This window comes from Cyprinus carpio, chromosome A15, assembly GCF_018340385.1.
Source record: "Cyprinus carpio isolate SPL01 chromosome A15, ASM1834038v1, whole genome shotgun sequence".
Lineage (NCBI taxonomy): Eukaryota > Metazoa > Chordata > Actinopteri > Cypriniformes > Cyprinidae > Cyprinus > Cyprinus carpio.
This window is the reverse complement of record NC_056586.1, coordinates 15,288,795-15,306,542: the sequence shown is the minus strand read 5'-3', so window position 1 is coordinate 15,306,542 and position 17,748 is coordinate 15,288,795. Positions and strand designations below refer to the sequence as shown.

General features: G+C 36.4%; 2 protein-coding genes and 1 long non-coding RNA gene across 6 annotated transcripts; all 3 read right to left on the bottom strand.

The window, feature by feature from the left end:
- Window positions 1-1,803: 1,803 nt before the first annotated feature.
- Window positions 1,804-3,823, bottom strand: LOC109103219. Its single transcript, XR_006161752.1, has 3 exons — window positions 2,864-3,823; window positions 2,709-2,762; window positions 1,804-1,940 (listed from the first exon to the last, which is right to left on the bottom strand). It is a non-coding gene; the product is annotated as an uncharacterized LOC109103219 (long non-coding RNA).
- Window positions 3,824-5,258: 1,435 nt separating this feature from the next.
- On the bottom strand, window positions 5,259-7,688 carry LOC109103216 (zinc finger protein 226-like). Of its 4 annotated transcripts, none has more exons than XM_019116592.2 (5): window positions 7,393-7,688; window positions 7,046-7,238; window positions 6,863-6,936; window positions 6,708-6,783; window positions 5,259-5,813 (listed from the first exon to the last, which is right to left on the bottom strand). In XM_019116592.2, exons 1-5 carry the CDS (start codon window positions 7,540-7,542, stop codon window positions 5,401-5,403), a joined length of 906 nt encoding a protein of 301 aa, XP_018972137.2. In that variant the 5' UTR covers window positions 7,543-7,688; the 3' UTR covers window positions 5,259-5,400. The 4 variants fall into 4 exon arrangements, with proteins under 4 accessions (XP_018972137.2, XP_018972134.2, XP_018972135.2 ...); XM_019116589.2 differs by having other exon boundaries at window positions 6,708-6,792; window positions 7,393-7,687; XM_019116590.2 differs by having other exon boundaries at window positions 6,863-6,939; window positions 7,393-7,686.
- Window positions 7,689-8,695: 1,007 nt separating this feature from the next.
- Window positions 8,696-12,255, bottom strand: LOC109103217 (gastrula zinc finger protein XlCGF57.1-like). Its single transcript, XM_042771161.1, has 3 exons — window positions 11,080-12,255; window positions 10,752-10,836; window positions 8,696-10,372 (listed from the first exon to the last, which is right to left on the bottom strand). The coding sequence occupies exons 1-3, from the start codon at window positions 11,200-11,202 to the stop codon at window positions 8,964-8,966; spliced, it is 1,617 nt and encodes a 538-aa protein (XP_042627095.1). The 5' UTR covers window positions 11,203-12,255; the 3' UTR covers window positions 8,696-8,963.
- Window positions 12,256-17,748: the final 5,493 nt, after the last annotated feature.

Here is a 17,748-nt window from a genome sequence, read left to right as displayed (position 1 = left end):
GGCAGTCTTGCCCTCACAAACATGGCGGACGCGTTGACGTATCGCAGCAACGGCTCAAAGCGGCCAATGAGGCGTCTAGGTATTTATATGTTTTTGAAAAAAACGCATATTGAGGAGTCTATGGGTGACGTCACGGACACTACGTACATATTTTTTTACAGTCTATCAAATCGCGCCCTCGATCATGTGACGTGCTCAGGCTACATTTAAACTGCTGCGCGGGTTATTATTCAAGTTAGCGGTTCTAAATACAAATAAATTAGCACTAACAGCACATGACATTGTGAAAATAGTGGGAAATATTAACAGTTAGCAATACAGTTACCGGATTAACCTTACAGCCTTCTCACTAAACCCTCGGATTTGCAGCACATTTAATGCTATGCTAAGGATAGGATCCCGTGACGCGATTGGTTATTGAATTTTGTGACGTAGCAAAAAAAAAAAAAGGCTGTTTCAAAATGTTCAAACCGCGTTTCTGTGACTGCCTTTGGGAAACTACAGTTTTGAGGAATTAAAAACACCACATGGGGACCTTAAGGGATTTCTTACACTTAAATATTTATATCTAACTGAAGAAATCAGCATATGGAAATGAAAACCCTGTAACCCTGTCTGATCTATTTGGAACTGTTAAACTGTAACTTTAAAGGGATAGTTCACCCAAAAATTTCAATTCTGCAATCATTTACAAACCCTCGTGTTGTTCAAACTAATATGACTTATTTTCTTTCACTGTTACTTTTATATATAGTCTCAAAGTATTTTTATTTATATTTTTATTTATATATATATATTTTTTTATATAATTTGTTTCTTTGTCAATACAATAAAAGTCAGTAGAGGGGTTTACATCATCATATCAAGAGTGAATGATGACAGAATTTTCATTTTCAGGTGAAGGATCCCTTTAAATTTATACACATTTATGGCACCTCAGATTTCTGAGATAAGCAAAAATTCTGTGTGAATATGCATGTGAGCTTTGAGTGAATCCGACTGGTTAAATTCCCGCATGCTTTCGACACACCTGAACGGCTTTTCTCCAGTGTGTATGCACTGATGTCGACAGAGATTTCCCAAGGTGCAAAAACCTTTCCCGCATGTGTCACAAGTTCAACTAAAAGGTTTTTCACCTGTATGTTTGGTCTGGTGAGCCTTAATTCTGTTCTGCTGCCGAAATGTATTCCCGCACACTGAACAAATATAAGGCTTTTCTCCTGTATGAATCCTTTTGTGAGTTTTCACTCCGGCAACACTCTGAAAGGACTTTCCGCACAAACAACAGCTGTGTTTGTCAGTCACCGAGTGTTTGTGCTGGTGAGATTTCACACTGTACAACTGACCGGTAACTGTCCCTCATGAATCGGGAGATGCATTTTTAGGGCGTTTAAGCAACCCAAGATCATCCCACATACAAAACAGTGGTGTCTGTTTTGTCCCACGCGCGTTCCCTTGTGCTGTGTGAAATCTCTGGTGGCGAAGTAGGTTGTTACGAAAGTGGAAGCTCTTCCCACAAACGTCACATTTATGCAGCTTCTCTTTCGAATGCACGACCAAATGCTTCCTGAGACAATAAGCTTGATGAAAAGACTTCCCACAAACTTGACATGTAAATCTAGGTAATCTAATTCTTGTCTTCGTTATGAATCCTCTGATGACCCTTCAGCTGTTTGTGTTCAGTGAAGGTCTTGCCGCATTGACCACACTGCGAGCAGCTAAAGGGTTTCTCTGCTGCCACATTTGACACTGTTACTATTCTAGATACTTTCACATTATCCTGAGTCACTGTGGAGTTTTTTTATATTTTGCAGTCCAGGGAAGCTGATGTCCGCAGCATCATTGTCCTGCAACACTATAAACTGAGGATGGTTGCTGTTTTCTGAAGAATCCACTGACTTTTCTTCCCTAATGATCGCCATCTTCTGTGTTTTAGTGGGCTTTAAAAACAGAAAAATAAAACAATTTATGTCAACGCGAAAGAAGTGTATTGTTGCGGTATACACTACTGTTCAAATGTTTGGGGTCAGTAAAATATATTGTAGTAAAGATTTTGTAATGTTGTGAAATGTTATTACAATTAAAATAACTCTTTTAAGTTTGAATATATTTTGAAATTATTTATTCCTTTGATGCTAAAGCTGAATTTTCAGCAGTCATTACTAGTCATTAATTGACGTTCCATCAGAAATCATTCTAATATGCTGATTTGGTGCTCAAGAAGCATTTCTTCTTCTTATTATTAATGTATAAAAACAGTTGTGGTGCATAATTTTTTTTTTTTTTTCGGAAATGGTGAGCATCTGTTTTTCTTTTCATCTTCTCCATTAGGATTTACGTTTTTTTCGATAAAGACTTCTTAGTCTTGAACCAATCCAATAATCTCTGAGATGAATTAGACATTATAAACTTTAATTGTAACTGATGTAAATGATTTAATCAAATAATGATAAATGGTGTTTAAAACTACTGCATCATGGTCATCGATAAGCAAAAAAAACTATTTATTTGAACATAATTGCAAAATATTCAAATATTTACAATTACTATTAAATTAATTTCTGAGTGTAATGAGAATGATTTTTCTGATCACTATTTAGAATTTTAATATTGTAGTTCTACACTGAAAAACCATCAGTTATACATATCAAAGAGATTTTTACTTTTAGAACCAAACTGTTGCAATCTATTATGCATGAATGACTTACTGTTTTCACATGGTCCATGTCAATGATCTCCTCCTGTCCCTTTCTCCACAGAGACTGCAATGGCACAGCACATCATAAATCTTAAAGATTTGCTCTAAAGAAAGAAGAAAAGAAAAGCACAGTGGTGTGGATGAAGAATAATCATTGAATCTCACCTAGAGAAAGTTGGTCAGTGGACTGCTGGTTAGATTAGTCTCTCCTTGTACAGTCTTGTTTTCAAGTCATCCTGTGCACTCTGAATCATTTCATGGTGCAGAAGTGCAGAGAAAAGCTGGCACATTTTCTCCATAGCTTCATTTGCGTTACGTGTTAACACAGAGTTCAGCTGGGTCTGAAATACAGGCACAAATCAATTAAAAATTAGCCTAAATTAAGATGGCATTCAATACGGATTAGCTACAAGACCTGACAGGATAAAGTTTTCTAACAATAATTTTGATAACAGGATTGTTATCCAATGTCTGAGCTAGAGTAATGCAGTCAATTTGTAAACAAACTGAGAAACTGGAATGAAATGATTTTGAATGAAATGGGTGCCACAATTTTAAGGAATGTGGCCATTTTTAACAGGGTTACAAAATGGTAAATATTACATTTAAATGATCACTTTATCTGTGACTCTCAGCCTCAGAGATGCTTGTATATTCACTAAACACATTTTATTATATTTCAATTAAATCCTTCAGGTTGTAAACTATGGTTTAAAAACAAACGCCGGTCATTTCGTGCACTTCTTGTACACTTACTTTAAAGTCCAGGGTGGGTGACTTGTCTTCTTTAATTTGTGGAGGTTTGCCTGAAGAGTCCATAACTTTCGTCATTTCATTAACCGTTGCCTTAACGAGTGTCTCCAGAACAGAGACAACCTCAGACTCCAACAACGACATTATTCTCCCGTTGCTGTTTTTGGTGACTGAAATCATAATTATTTCAATAAAGCCATTGCACTGCACTTGTGCTCACTGCTGTCCCTCACTGGACTCGAGTTTATATGCGGCACAGCTGTTGCTACATTACGTTTGACAAAACCCTAGAAATATTATACAAATATATTTAATTTTAAAATAAATTTACACACAATTCTATAAATATATTATCTAGCTACATAAATTGTATATTTTATATTAATATATTTATATGTATATTTTTGTGACCACATTTTTTTTTAAGAGTTTTGTTTTGGGTGATTATTATGTGGATATTGAATATTTCCTAAATTTTTGAACATTTTATGACAGCAGAAGCAGTAAAATGCCCTCATGTTGTTGGGGATAAAGGCATTTTAAATCACAATATTCAATTAAAATATAAAATCAATATTTTTGGTTGGATATTTATATATTTTAGGACCTGAAAAAAATATAAGTAGACTCACACAGCCTCAAGTCAAGCCCCTGGTATAATGTTTATTCTAAGACATTCGATTTGATTTAAACAGTGGCTTTTAGTTTTATATCCTTGACTTTAAGAACCAATCACAAAAACAGTTTAAATGTAATGTTCAACTATATCCTTCCAAAATTACAAGGAAAACATTTTATTTATTTTTATAAATAAATGAATACAGTCAAGCATTTCATGTAACTTTCACAAAATTATTTACAATCCTACATGAAATCCAAGCTCCTGCTTCTAGACATTAGCAGTTCAGTAGTCGGAAATCTCTCAAAGTGGAGCACATTTGTGTTCTTTGCAATTTCTCTGATATGCAAAACTTTTCCAACACTTAGTGCATGTGTACGGCTTTTTGCCCGTGTGAATGTGCATGTGTGCCTTCAGATTGTTGGGCTGTGTGAAACTCTTCAAACAGATGTCACAGGTAAAAGGCTTTTCCCCGGTGTGCACGAGCCTGTGTCTTTTCAAATTGGCCGATAAATGAAACGCCTTCCCACACGTTTCACACTTATGAGGTTTTTCACCGGTATGAGTGCGTATATGCATTTTCAGAGAGCTCGACAGCTTGAATCTTTTCCCACACAATACGCATTTGTGAGGTCTTTCTCCAGAATGCAGAAACATATGGGTTTTATACGAAGCCCTCAGAGAAAAGTCCTTACCACAGATCTCGCACTTGAACGGTTTCTCTCCCGTGTGAAGCTGCTCATGCATCCGGAGCGAATGTACGCTGCTGTATCTTCTGTCGCATACCGTGCACATATGAGGTTTGCTGTTGTCCGAATGCAATTGCAAGTGAGCTTTTAACGCGTAGGCAGAGCTCAGAAACTTCCCGCACACGTCGCAGCGCTGAGCATTGCTCTTATCTCCTGGGTTTCCAATCTGATTATGTGTTAGAATGTGGTTCCTCAGGGCATAATTATACTGGAATGTTTTCCCGCACATTTCGCACATAAATCGCTTTTCTCCGTGAACTCGCATGTGGCCTTTCAGAGTGCTTCTCTGGTTGAATCTTCTGCCGCACACCTCGCAGACGTACGGCTTGTCACCGGTGTGAATGAGGATGTGGCGTTTTAGAGTCCCGGAAAGTGCGAAACTTTTCCCACAGATGTCGCACGTGTGCGGCCTCTCGCCCGTGTGCACGCGGAGGTGGTGTTTCAAAAGTTTATGGTATTTGAAGCTCTTATTGCAGTGGCTGCATTTTATCGGCCTGTCATTTGAATGAATTCTCTTGTGGTAGTTCAACGTGCCAATCAGGGAGAAACACTTTCCACAGGTGTCGCATCTGTACGGTTTTTCACCCGTGTGCACCCTGGTGCATGTATAAGCTCCTTTTGATTGTGAATCCCTGTCCGCATATTTCACAGGTAAATGGTTTCACGTCGGCGTGAACCAGTTCGTGCGCCGCAAGATCTCTGAAGCTCTTTCCGCAAGTAGCGCAGGGAAATTTCTTCTTCTCGAACTTCTGCGAGTGTTTGCGAAGGTGGGTCTCTAGCGCTCTCAGCAGTGTGAATTTCTTCCCGCACTTTTCACAAGTGTGAGGCCTCACGATTGAATGCACACGTTTGTGCTGCACGAGAGAAAACATCTTTGGAAAGGCCTTTCCGCACTGCTCACATTCAAAAGACTCTTTCGCTTGTGGAACTTTAGGTTGATTGGTTGATGTCTGCAACACACCCTCCTGATCTTCAGACCAGCCCCTGTCATCAGCTGCAGGTGAAATAAAAACAACAGGGGCAGTCAATATCAATCATAGTCTATTCATATATTCACAGATTAGAAACTGTGTGTGTTATGTCCCCTTTGAAGAACTATTGAAGATTATTAAAGGGTTAGTTCACCGAAAAATTTAAATTATGTCATTAATGACTCACCCTCATGTCGTTCCAAACCCGTAAGACCTCCGTTCATCTTTGGAACACAGTTTAAGATATTTTAGATTTAGTCAGAGAGCTTTCTGTCCCTCCATTGAGAATGTATGTACGGTATACTGTCCACGTCCAGAAAGGGTCCACAAACCCGGAAGAGAAGACAATGCTGAATAAAGTCGTCATTTTTGTTATTTTTGGACCAAAATGTATTTTCGATGCTTCAACAAATTCTAACGGACCCTCTGATGTCACATGGACTACTTTGATGATGTTTTTATTACATTTCTGGACATGGACAGTATACCGTATTTTTCGGTGAACTAACTTTAGCATTTAAACATTTAAAAACTATAATACATATCAATGTAATTTTAATATGAATTATATACATTCGTTTATATACAGTATACATTATTAATATTTTAATTAGCCTTTATTTTTATATTTTTAGTTTTCTTAAGTTTGATTAATTCTGTTACGTGCTTTTGTTATTTTTTCATCTTTTTATGTAGTTTTAAATTTATTTGCGTTTTAGTAATTTTAGTACTTAAACTTATTTTATTTCAGTTGACAATAATATTTTTTTTTCTAATATTTATATTTTATTTCAACTAAAAAAAAGTTTTAAATAGTTTTAATTAACAATATCAACACTGACATATAAATCAACACATGCATGTGTGGAAAAAGTGTAAGAGGGTGAGAAATTTCAAACTAAATTTGAGTCTCTTACCGTCACTAATGAATATTGTCTGGATGGTTTCCTCTCCTCTGTTCTCCATCATAAGACATTTGCTTACATTGCTTTCCTGTGCAGGCTATAAAGGTTTCAACCAACATTTATCACACTGTAAGTTACATTTAAAACTGCATTGTATTATGACTCACCTCACTGCTTGAAGGTTGCTGGTGAGATGTTGTTGCTGGCTCCTTCAGGCGACTCACAGACAGAGATACAGGATCTACTGTGAGAGAGGAACACAAAACAAAAATCACCACCAAGATAAAGGACGGAGAGTGCTAGAGTAAGTCTTCAGGCCTGATATTGACATCTATATCAAGTAACGTTACCCTGAAACTCTTGGTTATGTATGTATGTTGCTCCACTGAGATCATGTCCCAGCTGAGATGAAGTCTTCCTCAGCTCGTCTCGACCCTTCAAACCTAGCTGTGCTGGAGCTGGTGCAATGGATGAACAGTATCTGAAGAGACTGCAAATCTTCTGCACTGCCTCTTTGGCAAACCTCTCCATTATTGAATTAAGCTGTATTGAAAAGAAAAAAAAAGAAATGCTACAATTAAGAACAAAAATAACACTATAAGAATAAAACATAATTAACCAGGCTGTAAAAATCTGGGTTTTTTCTAACATATTACAACAATCCACGTTAAAATTAATTACTAACAGACTATCTTACCATCTGAATCTGAGTATTAGTTGGTTTGACAGTGAGACTGGATTCATCGGAGCTGCATGTAAAAGCCTTTCGGATCTCGTGATTAGCAGCGTCCGTCAGTAAAGACATGATCAGAGTGCTTTGACTCTGAAAAAGCTCAAACCGGGCCATAGTGAACACAGTTAAGAGGAATGCAGCAAATCAACTCAACCTGCGTTTGACAGCTGGTACTGCCAGATTGAGAAGAAAATAAACAAAACGTTGACCTCCCTACAAAGTTGAACTAAGCAGCAAGTACTTCCTCTTTGATTTCTTTTAAAATAAAAGTCTCTCAGTGATCGGCATTCGCCATATAAACTGCTTATATTGTGACTAACAAAAACAACGTAAGGAGTTTAAAATTCAGTGGTACATTGTTGAGGACATTAAACAGTTTTGGATCAATTTAATCATGCAAGCATTGGTTTTGGTAAGAACCGGTATAGACAGATTTTCAAAATAAAAGTCATCGAACGCGCTCTAATTACAAAACGAATAACACAATTCCTAATTACATTTCTCTTGTTATTTGCATGCTTTATGTCAGTGGTTTAATAACAAGTGCTGTGAGTTTATTTGAGAGAATTCAGATACCATTCTTATTAACAAAGAGTAGTTAATGCTTTTGATTTTTTTTAGTTTTTCTGGAATTTCTGATGATTGGATATTTTTAAAAACACTTTGGAAAGTATGTATTTTATATCTGATATTTTATATCAGATAAATTCCCAAGGAATCATTCAGATCGTTTTGTAAACCAGTTTGAATATTCATTGAAAATATGAAATTTATCCACAAGCTCTATGCAAGAGCAGTACCTAACTGATGAAATAATTAATATCAGAGCATAACTAGAAACATTTAGATTCCCTTTTTAAAATGTCCATATTTGATTCTTTTCAATTACCTTCTCAGGCCTGGAAAACAATTAACAATATTAATTCCCTCATATTTCCAGGTTTTCCACAACCATGCCAACATAGTAACAAGTATTACAATGTAAACATATCATGATGATATTAATCATATTTTTTTATATAGGTCCATATTATGCAACATTACATTTACATTTAGCAGTCGTTTTTATCCAAAGCGACTTACAAATGAGGACAATCAATCAAAATCAACAAAAGAGCAATGATATACAAGTGCTATAACAAGTCTCAGTTAGCTTAACACAGTACACATGGCAAGGCTTTTTAAATAATATAATAAATAAAATAAAACAGATAGAATAGAAAAAGAATAGAGCAAGCTAGTGTTAGAGGTCTTTTTGCTTTTATTAATTGTATAATAAATGAAATCAGATAGAATACAAAAAGATTAGAAAGCTAGTTGTTGTTTTTTTTTTAAGAAAACTGAATGTGACAAAATGAATAGAGTGCAAGTCTAAAAGGGACAAGTGTTTATTATGTGAACTGTGAACAACAGCTTAAGCCTAATGTTTTATTTAAATGTCTTCGCAATGTTACCCAAACATTTGTATAGGAAATAATACAATATGAAAAGAGTCCTGCAGTTGTTACAACAAAGTTCCTACCACGACATCTTTTTCATACAGGTTTGCATTTGTGATCATTGTAATGTCTAAGATATGCATAATTCTTCCCACACTTCTGGCACGTGTAGGGTTTCACTCCAGTATGGATTTGCATGTGTGTTTTGACAAGGTCGAGTTCTGGAAACCCTTCCCCACAGACCTTACAGCTGAACGGCTTCTCCCCAGCATGGGCACGCTTGTGTCGCTTTAAATTTCCATACAAGCGAAAGCTCTTTCCACACGTCTCACATCTGTGCGTTTTTCCATCAGTATGAGTCTTCATATGCATTTTCAGAGAGCCAGACCACTTGAACGCTTTCCCGCATGCTATGCATTTATACGGTCTATCTCCTGAATGGCACAGCATGTGTGTTTTAAAGGACTTTCTGAGAGCATAGGCCTTACCGCAGACCTCACACTTGAACGGGGTCTCGCCTGAGTGAAGCTTCTCATGTATGCGAAGATTATATACGTTGCTGTAGCTCTTCTCGCACAATTTGCACGTAAAAGGTTTGCTGTTGTCTGAATGCAGCTGTAGTTGAGTTTTTAACACAGACTTGGAATTTAGAAACTGCTCTTCTGGGTTTTCAGTATGGTTGTGTGATAAAATATGGTTCTGGAGCAAAAAATCATGTTGGAATGTTTTCCCACACATTTCACACTTAAATCGTGTTTCTTTGTGCACCCGCATATGGACTTTTAAATTGCTTCTCTGGCGAAATCGTTTACCACACACTTCACAGATGTACGGCTTTTCGCCGGTGTGAATGAGGATGTGGCGTGTCATAGCTTCATGATGCGCAAATGTTTTAGCACAGATTTTACACGTATATCGTCTCTCACCGGTGTGCACAGGAAGGTGGCGCCTCAAATGACTCTTGCACTTGAAGCTCTTATTGCAGTGGCTGCATTTTATTGGCCTGTCATCTGAATGAAACTTCTTGTGGCAGTTTAGCGTGCCTATTAGAGAGAAACTTTTCCCACAGGTGTCACATGTGTACGGTTTTTCGCCCGTGTGCACCCTCTGGTGCATGTATAAGCTTCCTTTGACTGTAAATCCCTGTCCGCATATTTCACAGGTAAACGGTCTGACGTCCGCATGAACCCGTTCATGCGCTGCGAGATCTTTGAAGCTCTTTCCGCAAGTAGCGCAGGGAAATTTCTTCTTATCGAACTTCTGCGTATGCTTGCGGAGGTGGGTTTCTAGCGCTCTTAATTGCGAGAACTTCTTCCCGCATTTTTCACAACAGTGCTGCTTTATGCCCGAATGCACACGTTTATGTCTAAGAAGAGAAAACATCTTTGGAAAGGTCTTTCCGCACTGCTCACATTCAAAAGACTCGTTCTCTTGTGGCTTTTCAGGTTGCTCGGCTGATGTCTGCAACACACCTTCCTGATCTTCAGACCAGCCCCTGTCATCAGCTGATGAAAAAACAACACAATAATACAAAATCTGTTTATCATATGAGCTATTAAAGATTCCTCATGACAGACGTGACATTTAAACATTCTTCAAAAGCCTGTTGTGTCATATTTCATACTTATATTTTAACATGATTTTTCCAGAACATTAGTGCGTGCAGAATCATGCATCATCAATATGTTTTAAAGGTAAACTCAAAATTTTAAGACTGTTTTAAGAATTTTAAGTGCATGAGTTGAGCTTTAAGAAAAACATAAGCTAAAATATGATCTTAGCAAAAATGGGGTCTTACTATGTACGACAAACAACAGCTGTACTATTCATAAGCTAATTTAAATGACAAGAAATAAAATAGCTAGTATAAGAACTTTACCTTACCATCACTCATGACTACAGTCTGAATGTTGTCTTCTGCTCTGTCCTCCACTAAAAGACATCCGCTTGCATGACTCTCCTGTGCAGCCTACAGTTCACATCACATGGACATGTTTTACGTGTAAACACCAGACAAACAAATACCACTACAAGTTTCAAATAAATATTATATAACATACCAGCACTTCATACTGTATGGTCATTTAGATTTATATTCCTTGATATTATATATATTTATTTTAAAATGACTGATGAGAGAGCATAGATACAAGCTACTCACCTGCAAACATTCAAGTAACAAAAAACAAAAAAAGTCAATAAAAATTCTTACCACCTGCGTTTCGTTTTGTTTCATGTTGAGATGAGGTTCAGCAGATCTGCATGTCTTTGGTGTGTCCGGCATTAATAAGATCAACAGAGCAGTTTGACTCTGAAAAAGTTCATACCTGGACATAGTGACCACAGCTACGTGCAGTGCACAAATGAGAAACTGTGTTTGAAAGCGGGTTCAAAATAATATTGCAGCAAGATTTAAAAAATAATCGTTCTGCATTGGCAGTCCAGCGCCTAATAAACTGTAAATCCAGTTTGAATATATGCAATCAAATTATCGCAACAGTGCTAACAGATGGTGAATAACAAATTCTCAATATGAAGCCATGTCATTATATTGTAATTACCCATCGGGTGTGCAAACTCCCTGGAAAAGTTGCACTCTGCGCTAAACACTTCCTCTTTAGTACATAACCATTTCAAAATAAAAGTATGCGAAGATGCGCCATTGACCATAAATCATTTTTAATTAAACCTGAATAAAAATGTTATCTGTAGAAACAGGCAAACTAACTAAATAAGAATTATTATATATGATACTATAGTGTATTTTTTATATAATAGTCAGAGCTCTTTCCGGTTAATTTGTTAAATGAGCTTGTTTATTGTTTTTGTGTTATGCAAAATCAGTTTCGAATTGCAAATGTTGAGAAACTCCTATGGACTGTTTTTAGGTAAATGGACTCCAGCGTCCATCACAGGTCCTGTACACTTTCTTCAGGGTTTCAAAATAAAAGTCACTTAAGGTAAACGACAAAAAGCTGGAGAACTATGCATGCACTCTGTTTAATAATTTCTCTCTGCACAGGAAAAGTCAAACATTTTTGAATTTTATTTGTCCATTTGAGCATTTAACTGTTTACAACAATTTGTCTGCTCTTTACTCCTTTGATCTTATCCATAGTAATAATAGTTAAGACTTCTGTTTTTCCTCCCAAAATTACAAATTAAATTTAAATAAAATAACAATAAAATAAATAAATCATTGCATTTTCAACAAACTGTTTATTCTTGGACACAGAGTACACTTTAATGAGAAATTCTCACTGTATAACTAATGATTTTGCATATTAATAATTGGCTTAAAGGGTTACTCCACGCCAAAATGAAATTTTGTCATTAATCACTTACCCCCATGTCGTTCCAAACCCGTAAATGCTCCGTTCGTCTTAGGAACACAATTTAAGATATTTTGGATGAAAATCGGGAGGCTTGTGACTGTCCCATTAACTGCCAAGTATAACACTGTCAAGGTCCAGAAAAGTATGAAAGATATCGTCAGAATAGTCCATCTGCCATCAGTAGTTCAACCGTAACATTATGAAGCGACAAGAATACTTTTTTATATTTGTATAATACTTTCTGTGTCGACACAAGGATTTGTTTTCTATGTGTATTTAGGCTTTGATTTGAACAAAAACTGCACATCCGTGCAGCGCGGCTGACACAGAAGAGCGTAAGCTGCTTGCGTTCAACTCATATTCTTCAAAATGGCGCTACAGTGATGCGGAGACACAGAGGAGATGAATTGTTGAATAAAGTCTTTTTTTTTGTTGTTGTTTTCTTCGTGTACAAAAAGTATTCTTGTCGCTTTATAACGTTACGGTTGAACCACTGATGGCAGATGGAGTATTCTCACGATGTCTTTCATACTTTTCTGGACTTTGACAGTGTAATTTACTTGGCAGTTAATGGAAAAGTCTCAAGCCTACCGACTTTCATCTTAAATTGTGTTCCAAAGACAAACACACCTTTTATGGGTTTGTAACGACATGGTACCAAACAAAATTTTCATTTTGGGGAGGAATATCCCTTTAAGAGTAATTTGGCCCTGGCCCAATTATTAATTGAATGAATGAAAATTTGATTTATACTTATCCAGCTTTCCAAATCAAATGTTACACTGTCCTATTGTAAATATTTTTGTCTTTGAGACAAGAGAACCCTTTATGACATCTGTCTGAAAGAAACGGCAAATATAACAAAGAAAATGGCACTGCAATTTAGTTCCCAGCATCCTTTAAGGCAACATCTTTTTCACAAAGGTATACATTTGTGATCATTGTAATTTCGACGGTATGCATATTTCTTCTCGCATTTCTGGCACGTGTAGGGTTTCACGCCGGTATGGATTTGCATATGTGCCTTCACATGGCTGAGTTGTACAAACTTTTTCCCGCACACCTCACAGCTGATCGGCCTCTCACCAGTGTGGACCCGCTCGTGCCGCCTTAAGTTTCCAGACAAGCGAAAGCACATTCCACATGTTTCACACTTGTGTGGCTTTTCACCGGAGTGAATGCACATATGCAGTCTTAGACTGTGGGGAAGCCCGAACTGGCTTCCACAAACAGAACATCTGTAAGGTTTAGCTTTGGTATGAACAACCTCGTGCATTTTCAAACCAACTTTATGAGTAAAAGTCTTATCACAGATGTCACACTTGAACGGTGTCACCCCCGAATGAAGTTTCTCGTGTTCCTTCAGCAAATACATGCTGCTGTAGCTTTTACCACAGACTTTACACATGTACGGATCCTTTTCCGAATGGAGTCTCTGATGCATTCTGAGCATAGCGGTCGAACTGTAGCACTTACAGCATTCATCACACGGGAAAGACTTCCCATCTTTAGATTTGCCATTCAGATTGGCTCTATCACTATGTGTGCGTAAGTGTTTCTGTAGGGCATAGTTAAAAACAAAGCTTTTCCCACATATTTCACACATAAATGACTTCAAACTTCTGCCCACATTCGTTACATATATGGGGTTTCTCTCCTGTATGCACAAGCTGGTGCATTTCCATTTTCTTTTTGGTTTTGAAAGTCTTGTCACAGAGGCTGCATTTCGACGGTCTGTCATTGGAATGAGTGATCAGATGGCTGGCGACGTTGCCTGAGTGTGAGAAGTGCTTCCCGCAGGTCTCACAACTGTAGGGTTTTACACCTGTATGGATCCTCTGGTGTGCCAGTAAACTTCCCTTTACGGTAAAGCCATGTCCACATGTGGAACAAAGAAACGGCTTTATTTCAAGGTGGACACGTTCATGCATCTTAAGATTTGCGAAGGCTTTCCCGCAAGTTTTACACATTCCTTTTTTTTCTCTGTGTGATACAGCAGGTGTTTTCTTAATCCTTTTAAGTATTTAAACATCTTTCCGCACTGCTCACAACTGTGAGGCCCTTTTAAATGTCCACATTTGTGCTGATCGAGTGAGCGTCTAAAGAGAAATTTCTTTCCGCACTCTTTACATTCATATGGTTTTGTCTTCTTGTTTTTTTCAGATTTTGTACTTATTTGCTCTGCTTGTGTGTTTACTTCAGGTTGCTCGTCCTCAACAGAGGTGAAGGTACTGTATTCAACTGCAACACATTAACAGGGTCCCAGTTACTGTAAGCTACAAGTATGTCTAGCTGGTTTAAAAAAGCCTACCACCTTTAAAAAGTTTGGGGTCAGCAAATTGTTTTAAGGAAATTAATATTTTATAATCAAGAACACATTACATCAATCAGTAGTCACAGTAAAGACATTTATATTATTACAAAAGATCACGATTTCGGTTAAATGCAGTTCATTTGAACTTTTTATTCATCAAAGAAAATAGAATCATGTTTTTTCACAAAAGTATTGATAATAATAAAAATATGCACCAATCAGCATATTAAAACACTTTATGAAGGATCATGTGTCACTAACTGGAGAAATAGCTGCTGAAAATTCAGCTTTGCCATAGAAAGTTATTAAAAAAGTACAGAAAAGTTAAAAAAATATTTTTTTTACTGTATTTTTGATCACATAAAGCATGACCAATACTTTGCTTTTTACAAACACTTTTAATAAAATCTTTACTACCTCAAACATTTTTTTTACTTTAAGCACTTAACACGAAATATTTATATCAATACAAATTATTTAATTAATTAAAATATACTTGTAGTATTATGGGGCACTTCCTGTGTTTATTTTGCATCTTTCTGAAAGAATTGCTGTTTTGTTATTCCCCAGCTTTTTTGTAAGCTAAGTCATTTTTTGGATAAAAAACGTTTTTCTCTGCCTAAATGAATAAATGTAAAATTATATACCAAAATTTAATTAATAAACTAGCTAAGTAAAATCAGTTGTTCCTCATTTTTCATGGTTTCATTAGCTCTAAAAGTAACTGTCTAGTTTATTTTAGTGAAATGAGAAAAAAATAGTAGTCTAGAAAAGGGACTGGTTGGAAAAAGTGAGGCTATTTCAAAATATAGGATATAAACTAAGTGTCTAATCCATCTTACAAAAATGGGGTACTTTTGTTTTTTTTGGTGTTTTGTCGGTGGCAAATTTGTCTAGAATTGTTTTGTTTTAATGTTGATGTCTGGTCCGCTGCCTGAACGAAATATGCAAAAAACTAGTCTAAAAGTCCTCTATCTCATGTAATAATGCCAAACATACTGGAAGTCAAGTTTAAATAAATTATTTTAATATTCAATCAATTTTACTACACCTTTTTTTTTATGGATATATATACAACATACAATATCAAAGCTGTGCAGCACACATATAAAAAAAAAATGCTTGCAAACTGGTTGTTCTCTTGTCCCCTACTTGATTGATTCAGGACGCAAATTCAAGAAACGTGAGACCCTCCTCTGAACACTGAGAGAAAGAAATTAAATAAGAGCAAACGTTGTTGCAAGCATTTTAGCAAACAAAACAGAGTTAAATCATTTCAACAATGGGAACTCCACCTGCTGGCCTTGTGATTGAACATTTCTTCTTCAGTGGTAACGAAAAAGCGAAGCAAAATTAGGTCTCTTCAAAGACACTGATGAGCTACAGTTGCAGAATCTGAGAGGAGAAATGGATAAATTACTACAGTTAAAAATTTGTAGTTGGGATATTGAATTCGACTTTTATAATATATGCAGGACTCCTTACCAGGCAACAACTCCCTGACAGGTTGATGTGTTTCAGGATGGAAACTGAACATGTTCATTTTAAAGCAATGCACAATATAGTTAACGTTTTACCTTGTTACAGTGTTGTAACAACAAAAAAAGTCTAGATTAATCATATAAAAAGTAACCTAACCTTAAAATAAAAGACTACACATAGGAAAAACTTCAGGAACAGGCTGTGTGACAGATCATAACTGACAACAATCCCTTGTTGATAATTAAATAACATGCAAAATACATGCAGAATAAAAATAAAGGCACCAGTCTGCGTTGATTCTCATTCATGTCCAACATCGCATCTCTGTCACAACTAATGTCAGTGAGGACTGGACGACAGTCACAGTCAAAAACTGTTGATTCTCATTCATGTCAGAGTCAACAGCGCGTCATTATAGACACTGTTTTGTTTTGTAAAAATAAGTTCTCTCTTCCCATACTCCGCCATCGTGTTCATTAGGATGACTGTTAAATTTTCTGATAAATAAATTGAGCGAATTAAGATTATAACGATTACCCACCGCGTTCACTGTGTGTTTATATTAACTTCCGTTTCTAGAATAACCGCGTCTTCAAAATACCGCGTTCCCCAAATGAGTTTGATTTTTTTTGAATTTGTGCAGTTGGTCTTGTGGGTTTGTTTTACGGTCATGGTGACTTTTTTTTTTTTTATTGTGAAAAATTCAGACTTTAACGGAAATTATACTCAACCTGTTACCTGTAACAGTTCAAAACACTTCAATATTTTCTCCTTTACCAATCATGAATGAGAAATTACTTTCATTTCAACAAGATCAGCACTAAATAACTAGGATCATCTTACAAAATGTCGGAAAAGACAAAACTACTACAGGTATGTTTTAATTCATTCGCTTACTTCAAAAAAAGTTAGTTTGCAGGAGTAAAAATCAATCCCAAAAACTAACTCTAATTTAAATGTAAATTTTTCGCCCATACTCGTTAAACAATACAGCTTCTTTAGTTATGCGATTATGACATAATAGCTAATGTTATTTTGGCTTAATAGTGTTATTAATAGGAAAGTTTACATCATGAATCATCTTCACCCAAAAAAGTTTAAGTGTAATATTCTCACGCATATAAAACTGTGAATGGTGTGTTTCTTTACTCCTCCCTCGTGTGTAACGGACGCAGTGAATAGGCGTTATTGTCTTATCTGCTGAAGCCAGGACACTGGGGCGTACTGCCTCCTCTTCAGTCTGTCCTGCTCCTGCTTCATGGTCTTGTATTGCTTTCTGTTCCTCTGAAGACTGAAGACAGTTCATTTCACTACAACTATGGCAGATGGACCTTATAAATACATTAGGGTCAGAATGTAATCCAAATTAACATGTAAGTCTGTGGTATTTTTTGTTGGTACTGATCTTTGCATAAAAATTATTGTCTTTTTTACAGGATGCTGAATGGCAAAGTCAGCAGGGCGATCCGTGTTGGCACCAGAAAAAAGCCAGGTATGGTTAATCACATTGCACATTCAGTGTACATGGCTTCTAAAAATAAAAAAAAATCACATTCCGTACGTATTAATAAAAAATATTAAAAAAGTGATCTATTTGAATATATTTAAAATTTCTTCCTGTGACTGCAAAGCTAAATTTTCAGCAGGCATTACTCCAGTCTTAAAGGTCACATGATCTTTACAGAAAAAATTATAATATGCTGGTACTCAAGAAATATTTCTTATTATTATCAGTGTTGAAAAGTTGTGC

Coding starts and splice junctions, on each gene's coding strand:
- LOC109103216 (XM_019116588.2), bottom strand. CDS start 7,542: ATGGCCCGGTTTGAGCTTTTTCAGAGTCAAAGCACTCTGATCATGTCT. Junction 6,940..7,045: donor ACATAACCAAGAGTTTCAGG/GTAACGTTACTT, acceptor CCTCTCTCACAG/TAGATCCTGTATCTCTGTCT. Junction 6,793..6,862: donor AGCAACCTTCAAGCAGTGAG/GTGAGTCATAAT, acceptor AAACCTTTATAG/CCTGCACAGGAAAGCAATGT.
- LOC109103217 (XM_042771161.1), bottom strand. CDS start 11,202: ATGTCCAGGTATGAACTTTTTCAGAGTCAAACTGCTCTGTTGATCTTA. Junction 10,837..11,079: donor AACAAAACGAAACGCAGGTG/GTAAGAATTTTT, acceptor TGTGAACTGTAG/GCTGCACAGGAGAGTCATGC. Junction 10,373..10,751: donor GACTGTAGTCATGAGTGATG/GTAAGGTAAAGT, acceptor TTTTTTCATCAG/CTGATGACAGGGGCTGGTCT.